The sequence below is a fragment of the Jaculus jaculus genome, chromosome 1 (genome assembly GCF_020740685.1).
Source record: "Jaculus jaculus isolate mJacJac1 chromosome 1, mJacJac1.mat.Y.cur, whole genome shotgun sequence".
Classification (NCBI taxonomy): domain Eukaryota; kingdom Metazoa; phylum Chordata; class Mammalia; order Rodentia; family Dipodidae; genus Jaculus; species Jaculus jaculus.
The window spans coordinates 66,299,237-66,307,941 of NC_059102.1; the positions used below are offsets into that span (position 1 = coordinate 66,299,237).

At 42.7% G+C, this 8,705-nt stretch overlaps 1 protein-coding gene across 2 annotated transcripts in view; it reads left to right on the top strand.

Annotated features, from left to right (window-relative positions):
- The window catches only part of Gcnt1 (glucosaminyl (N-acetyl) transferase 1), a 43,772-nt gene extending 35,449 nt beyond the window's left edge, over positions 1–8,323 (top strand). For both annotated transcript variants that reach the window (XM_045133370.1, XM_045133373.1), the window contains exons 2-3: positions 3,188–3,400; positions 6,505–8,323. In XM_045133370.1, the coding sequence (XP_044989305.1) occupies positions 6,642–7,928 (1,287 nt within the window). In that variant the 5' untranslated portion in view covers positions 3,188–3,400; positions 6,505–6,641 and the 3' untranslated portion in view covers positions 7,929–8,323. The remainder of the gene's footprint in view (positions 1–3,187; positions 3,401–6,504) is intronic.
- Positions 8,324–8,705: the final 382 nt, after the last annotated feature.

Consider the following 8,705-nt stretch of genomic DNA (forward strand, 5'->3'; position numbering starts at 1 on the left):
CTGTTCATGTGGGTCCTGGGGATCAAACTCAAGCTGTCTCTCGGGCCACCTCAGGCTTTTATGCTTGCACAGGAAGTATTGGCCATCAGTGAGCCATCTCTCCTGTCCAGTACTTCTCTTCTTGTCCCCGTTCCTTGACTAGCTCTCCTTATTGCTACTACTAAACAGGGCAGAGTCAAGCTGGGGCTAACGTGTTTTCTAGAAGCATGAGTACTTGCATTTGTAACCCCAGAACCCATGTCAATGCCAGATGTGGCAGTGATGGGCAGCAGAGACAGAAAGATTGAAAGCTTTCTGGCCATTTAGTCTGACAAAGAGCCTGCCTCAAATAAGGTAGAGATTAAGGCTGGAGAGATGGCTTAGCAGTTAAGTCCTTGCCTGTGAAGCCTAAGGCCCCTGGTTCAAGGCTCGATTCCCCAGGACCCTTGTAAGCCAGATGCACAAGGTGGCACATGCATCTGGAGTTTGTTTGCAGTGGCTGGAGGCCCTGGTGTGCCCATTCTCTCTCTCTCTGTCTGTTGCTCTGAAATAAATAAGTAAAAATAAACAACAACAACAACAAAAATAAGGTAGAGGTTGAGGACCAACATCTGAAGTTGCTTACCTCCACACACATGCTATGGAATACATGGTCCCACACTCATTCATACACGCACACACCCACACACAAATGCCCATGATTAAAAAAAGGGATAATCTTTTTTTAGAACTTAATCTTACATGTCTTGTTTCTTTTTTAAATTTTTTTTTAAATTTTTATTTATTTATTTGAGAGCGACAGACACAGAGAGAAAGACAGATAGAGGGAGAGAGAGAGAATGGGCGCACCAGGGCCTCCAGCCACTGCAAACGAACTCCAGACGCGTGCGCCCCCTTGTGCATCTGGCTAATGTGGGACCTGGGGAACCGAGCCTCGAACTGGGGTCCTTAGGCTTCACAGGCAAGCGCTTAACCGCTAAGCCATCTCTCCAGCCCGTCTTGTTTCTTTTTAAAATCATGTATTAATAACCACTTTCAGGTGCCACCTTTCTTCTTATGGAAGAATTCCTTTGATTTCTTTTTCTTGTTTTTGTTTCTTTGTTTTTCCAGGTTGGGTCTCAGTCTAGCCCAGGCTGACCTGCAATTCAGTGTGTAGTCTCAGGCTGGCCTTGAACTCACAGCAATCCTCCTACCTCTGCCAAATATTGGGATTAAAGGCGTGCACCACTGTGTCCACTTTACTTTGATTTCTTATTAAGTTGTAGGCTCACTTTAATTAAGACTCTTTGGTGCCTAAGTTGCTAGTGTAATGTGGGCACAGGTTTCTCTTTTAAAGTTTTGTTCTTCATGGAAATCCCTTTCTCTGTGAAATCATGTTTTTTTGTCTCCTCACCAAGTTTTAAGGAGAATGTTCTGGTACTTGAAGCCAAGATGATTTGTGAAGACTTTTCATCATGTGCCAGGTCAGCTTTCTATGACAATCAAAAGCATTATTTGTTTTTGTACTTGTCCTTTAATCAGATGGAAAAGTGACAAGAAAACATGTTTGTGGTGTCTTCTAATTTTTCATGTGTGTTCTGTTTCTACTGCCTTTTCCCCGTATAGACTTCAGTTACTGTGTAGCATCCTTTCATTTCATCCAGGACAGCTCCATTTGTTATTCCTTGGAAAGTACTTGTGTTAGTGTGAATTCTTGGTTTTTATTAAGCAAGGAGTGACTGATTTCTCAATGTTTTTGAGTAGTTTGTCTGATCATAGATTTTTTTTTTCAAATGCACACACATATTTATATCTATCTACCTACCAAGAGAAGAAAGATATATATGTATGGAAGAAAGACACAGAGAATGGGTGTGCCAGGTCCTCCAGCCACTGCAAACAAACTCCAGATGCATGTACCACTTTGTGCATCTGGCTTTATGTGGATATTGGGGAATCAAACCCGGTTGTTAGGCTTTGCAAGCCAGCTCCTTAACTGCTGAGCTATCTCCCTAGTCCCAGATCATAGAACTGTTTTTTTTTTTTTTGTTGTTGTTGTTCTTTTGAGATAGGGTCTCACTCTAGCTCAGGCTGACCTGGCACTAACTGTAGTTCCAGGCTGGCCTTGAACTCATTGAGATCCGATCTCTGCCTCCCAAGTGTTGGGATTAAAGGCATGTGCCATCATGCTCAGCAAGAGCATGGATTCTTTTTTGTTTTTTGTTGTTTTGTTTTTTTGTTTTTCGAGGTAGGGTCTCACTCTGGTCCAGGCTGACCTGGAATTAACTATGTAGTCTCAGGGTGGCCTTGAACTCATGGCGATCCTCCTACCTCTGCCTCCCGAGTACTAGGATTAAAGGCGTGCACCGCCACGCCCGGCAAGAGCATGGATTCTTGATTGACAGTCATTCATGGGATTTGCTTCTGTGTCTGCATGTAGGTTGGCACAGACGTGTATACTAGTGTAGATGCCTGCTTCTCAGACTCCTTTTGACTCCTTGGACAAGAGCTCTGCATTTCTTCCTTCTTTTCAGTTCTGGGCTTCTCATTTGTGAGAACCCAGTTCCTGCTCCTCTTGGACATGAGTTATCTTCCTTTTAAATTCTTTTTTTTTTTTTTTTTTTTTTTTTGAGGTAGGGTCTTGCTACTATCCAGGCAGACCTAGAATTTACTATGTAGTCTCAGGGTAGCCTCGAACTCAGGGCAATTCTCCTACCTCTGCCTCCCAAGTGCTGGGATTAAAGGTATGAGCCACCATGCCTGGCTTTCCTTCTCTTAAGTTCTCTCTGTAATAACACCTGTAAACTTAAAAAAAAAGTGAGGGAGAAGAAGAAAGCATAACAAAAATTTATAAACAATATTAGAAAAAAATTACAGAGAAGGAAATTAAAAACTATATTTCTGTGTATTGTATGTGGGTGGCAGGGATGGAGAATGGGTGTAATAGGGCCTCCTGCCACTGCATACAAAATCCAGACACCTGCACTACTTTATATGCCTGAATTTATGTGGGTACTGGGGAATTGAACTTAGGCTGATGGGCTTTGCAAGAACCTTTAACCACTGAGCAATCTTCTCAGCCCAGAAGTGAATTTTAAGATTAGATATCAATGAACTAGAAATATGAGGGGGAGAAAGTAAATGTTCAGGATCGGTCTCCTAGCCAGCCTTCTGCATGCAGGGATTACTATAATCCATGTCCCTTCACACACTTCTTTTTATTTCGCAGAGTACTTTAAAAAGCCACCTGAGATATGTCATGATCACTGGATGTCTGGCACATGGAAAAGACCTGGCATCACGATAGCTACTCTGAAAGCAAGAGCCTTTAACCACTGAGCCTGTCCCCAGCAGTGACAACTCCTCTGCACGCAACGCTCATCTCAGGAAGTTACCTGGAATAGGAGCACAAAGTGATCCAGACTTCCCTGGATTCTAAATGGTAAAAACCCCAAGTGCTTTTCTTCCTTTTTTTGTTTTTTCAAAGGTAGGGTCTCACTCTAGCCCAGGCTGACCTAGAATTCACTATGGAGTCTCAGGGTGGCCTCAAACTCACAAGGATCCTCCTATCTCTGCCTCCCCAGTGCTGGGACTAAAGACAAGCATCACCACTAATTTTTCCCCCCTTGGTTGGGGGGGGGGATGCTTTTCTTAAAGTTCTCTACTACTCATGATGAACAGTTACTATTTCTTTGTTTTTTGAGGTAGGGTCTAACTCTAGCCCAGGCTGACATGGAACTCATTCTGTAGTCTCAGGGTGGCCTTGAATTCATGGTGATCATCTTACTGCAACCTTCCTCAGCCTCCCAAATGCTGAGATTAAAGGCATGTACCACCATGCCCAGCTGGTTACTTATTTTTCTATTCTTACTTATATTTCTATTCTTTTTTTTTTTTTTTTTTGAGAGTGACAGACACAGAGAGAAAGACAGATAGAGGGAGAGAGAGAGAATGGGCGCGCCAGGGCTTCCAGCCTCTGCAAACGAACTCCAGACGCGTGCACCCCCTTGTGCATCTGGCTAACGTGGGACCTGGGGAACCGAGCCTCGAACCGGGGTCCTTAGGCTTCACAGGCAAGCGCTTAACCGCTAAGCCATCTCTCCAGCCCTATATTTCTATTCTTGATGTTAATTACTTCCTGATGAAATATTTGAAAGTGTCATTGTTGGTTCTAGTATCAAGAACTTATTTCAAGCTGGCCATGGTAGCTAGAGTTACCTTGAAAAGCCAAAAAGAAAAAAAAAATTCAAGTTGGGCTTGGTAGTTTGTATCTTTAATCCTAACACTCAGGAGGCAGAGGTAGGAGGACATTGTGAGTTTGAGGCCAGCCTGAGACTGCACAGTGAATTCCAGGTCAGGCTGGGCTAGAGCAGAGACCTTGCCACAAAACAAAATAAGAAAATAAACATCAAGCCAGGTATGGTAGTGCATACCTGAAACCCCAATCCAATCACTTGGGAGGCTGATCCACGAAAATCAATGGTTCAAGGCTATGGGCTCCACAATATAACAATAAGCAGGGCATAGTGGCACATGGCTTTAATCCTAGGCTGATGTAGGAAGATTGCTGTGAGTTCAAGGTCAGCCAGGGGTATAGTGAGACCTTACCTTAAAAATATTACTAAAGGGCTTGAGAGATAGCTTAGCAGTTAAGGCTCTTGCCTGTGAAGCCTAATATATATATATATATATATATATATATATATATATATATATATATGTATATATATGTATATATATATATATGTAATATATATATATTATATATTATATATATATATAATATATATAGTATATATATATTATAATATATATATATATATATATATATATTGTTTTTCAAGGTAGGGTCTCACTCTAGTCTTGGCTGATCTGGACTTCACGATGTAGTCTCAGAGTGGCCTCAAACTCATGTCAATCCTCCTACCTCTGCCTCCCAATTGCTGAAATTAAAGGCATGCGCCACGACACCCAGCTTCTATTTTAGAACAGTATTTATTACAGAACCAATTGCTATGTTACAAAATTGTTTCTAAAAATACAACAATATTTGCATGTTAATAATAATTTTATGTAGCAAAAATTGGTTGTCCTTCTAGAATTTGAGTGTAGACAAGGGTCTCTCATAAGTTACAGTGTGCCAGGCATGGTGGCGCACGCCTTTAATCCCAGCACTCGGGAGGCAGAGGTAGGAGGATTGCCGTGAGTTCAAGGCCACCCTGAGACTACAGAGTTAATTCCAGGTCAGCTTGGACCAGAATGAGACCCTACCTCGAAAAACCAAAAAAAACCAAAAAAAACAAAACAAAAAAAAAAACAAAAGTTACAGCGTATATACAAGTCAAGTATTGTTTTACCAAATATTTTATTTTTGTGTAATTCATCATAGCCAATGTAGGATATGTAAAGATGTATTTTGGACTGTATATATTGTTTTCCTGTAGTGCCTGCCTTGGAACTGCACTCTTTGTTTTAAATTTTCATTTATTTATTGGAGAGATAGAAATAGGTAGGTAGAGAGAGAGAGAGAATGAGCATGCCAGGTGCTCCAGCCATTGTAAACAAACTCCAGATGCATACGCCCCCTTGTGCATCGGGCTTATGTGGGTTCTGGGGAACCGAACCTGAGTCCTTTTGCCTTGCAGGCAAGTGCCTTAATCGCTAAGCCATCTCTCCAGCTACAGAACTGCACTCTTAATGAGATAATCCAACACGGTTCCAAATCTGGCCTCATTCCAGCCAGGCTTTATTCTGTGTGTGTGTGTGTGTGTGTGTGTGTGTGTATGTACATATGTATGTGCATGCATGTGTTCCATGATGTATGTGTAGAGTTCAGAGGACAACCTCAAGGTGTTTTTCCTTTCCTTCCACCTACTGGGAAAATTAGATTAGCTGGCCATGCTAGCATCAAAATTCTCCTGGCTCTGCCTCCTATCACTACAGGTGCATTAGGATTACAGATATGCGTGCCACTTTGTATTTGGTGGTGCTCAAACTTTTGAGCTCTGGTCAGCAGGCTTGCAGAGCAAGCACCTTAATTGCTGAGCCATCTCCCCAGCTAGCTAAGCTTTCCAGTCCACTTTGAAAACTCCATTGAATTGCTCTGCTTTCATAGTCTTGGGAAAGTCACAGCCCATTTTGAACTTCTTCCACCTTATTTGCCATATGTGGCCCGCATCCCTAAATCAGCAAAAGGCAGGCAGAACTGGCCTAGTAGCCCAAACTGACCAAGTGTAGACAGTTCAGTAATACGTAGCTCAGGTTCATGGTTCTTGCACGTTAGTACACCCGAAGGTCGAATGTTTACCGCAAGATATTTTAGGATATCCTTATGCTAGACTTGGTGGTTACTTCCCCAGTCAATTTGTAGCTTCAATATTCGGAGCATGTGTTTCCTTCAAAGCTGTCTCTATTCACCTGCAACTAAACCAGCTTGTTTTTGTTTTAAACATCAGGCCTCATGGCAAAGGGGATACTTTGGAGCCTGGGAAGATTCTGTAAGTGATTGTATTTATACATGACATTTGTCTTTTCTTTTTCTTTTAGTGCTTTCCCTCCTTTCAAGATGCTTTGCCCTTCTGATAAACTGACTGACAATTCTTAAGGCTGTGACAGAAGGGAGATTGGAGGGGAGGCCCAGCATATTGCCCTTGACAGAAGCACGTCGCTCACTGTCATTTGAGATGCTGAGAAACTTGTTGCGGAGAAGACTTTTCTCTTATCCTGCCAAGTACTACTTCATGGGTCTTGTTCTCTCTCTAATTACTTTCTCTGTTTTAAGAATTCATCAGAAGCCTGACTTTGTTAGTGTCAGAAACTTGGAGCTTGTTGGAGAGAATCCTAGTAGCAATATTAATTGCACTAAAGTGTTACAGGGTGATGGAGATGAAATCCACAAGGTGAAGCTTGAGATACTAACAGTGAAATTTCGAAAACGCCCTCGGTGGACACCATATGACTATATAAACATGACCAGCGACTGCACCTCTTTCATCAAGATGCGCAAATATATTACAGAACCCCTCAGTAGAGAAGAAGCGAACTTCCCAATTGCATATTCCATAGTGGTTCATCACAAGATTGAAATGCTTGACAGGCTCCTAAGGGCCATCTACATGCCTCAGAATTTCTACTGCATCCACGTGGACAAGAAATCAGAGGAGACCTTCTTAGCTGCGGTGAAGGGCATTGCCTCCTGTTTCAGTAACGTCTTTGTGGCCAGCCAGTTGGAGAATGTGGTTTATGCATCATGGAGCCGAGTTCAGGCCGACCTCAACTGCATGCAGGACCTCTACCGAATGAGTGCGCGCTGGAGATACTTGATCAATCTGTGTGGGATGGATTTTCCTATTAAAACCAACCTCGAGATTGTCAGGAAGCTCAAGTCACTCATGGGAGAAAACAACCTAGAAACGGAGAAGATGCCATCCAATAAAGAAGAAAGGTGGAAAAAGCATTATGCCATTGTGAATGGGAAGCTGACGAACATGGGGACTGCCAAAGTGCGGCCCCCACTCCAAACCCCTCTGTTTTCAGGCAGTGCCTACTTTGTGGTCAGTAGAGAATATGTGGGCTATGTGCTAGAGAATGAAAACATCCAGAGATTTATGGAATGGGCGCAGGACACTTATAGCCCAGATGAGTACCTCTGGGCCACTATCCAAAGGATCCCTGAGGTCCCTGGCTCACTCTCCTTAAGCCACAAATACGACTTGTCTGACATGAATGCTGTTGTGAGGTTTGTCAAGTGGCAGTACTTTGAAGGTGATGTTTCTAAGGGAGCCCCCTACCCACCCTGCAGTGGGGTCCACGTGCGCTCCGTGTGCATCTTTGGAGCTGGGGACTTGAGCTGGATGCTGCGAAAACACCACTTTTTTGCCAATAAGTTTGATATGGATATCGACCCCTTTGCCATCCACTGTTTGGATGAGCATCTGCGGCATAAAGCCCTGGAGACTTTGGAACACTGACTGCTGTGGGGAATTTTAGGGATAAAAAAGGTGTACAAAATGTACCCCATCTGCTGCTGTGTATTGTATAGAGCCCTCTTTGAGGTGAGACCCCTAAGTCTTCAGTGGGAGAAGCTGCACACGTTCCTCAGAGTGTAGTCGTTGGGTGAGGCTAACCGTGCAGTCAATGTGAGGGGCAGTTAGGGGGGCTGGGAGGCCAGGGAGGGTGGCTGCCTTGCCATGAGGACTGTAAGGGAGCTCAGGGACTTAAGAAAATGACAAGATTTGACTTGTGCCAAAATTATTTTGAAATATTTTAAATACAATTTTCTTGATATGAATAAACTTGTAAGCAAAAAATAATCATAAAGCTAAGATTTATCTCATTGGCTGGAATAAAAACTTGATTTACTCTAGATGATCCTTGTAAATCATTTTCTGTCTGCTTTAACATAATGTTGGGTGGTGTCTGTATCATATCAGGGAGCTAAATACAAGCTGAACATTTATAGTTCTACCTTAATTTTTGCTTATAACAGTGCACATATGTTTGCAAGAGAAAGGAAAGGACAATTCCTAGTTTATTTAACTTCTAAAAATTCACCTTAGGTTATTAGAAAATTTAAGGCATCATGTCAGTAATCCTATCTACTTGGCAGACTAAGGCAAGATAGCAGTGTTTAAGGCCAGACATTCGAGGCGAGGCTGGACAACATAGCTGCCTCGAGGATGAAGGGGACAAGAAATTTAGCTAGACTTTTCAAAGATTGTTGTCCGTATCCGCCCCCTCCCACCATC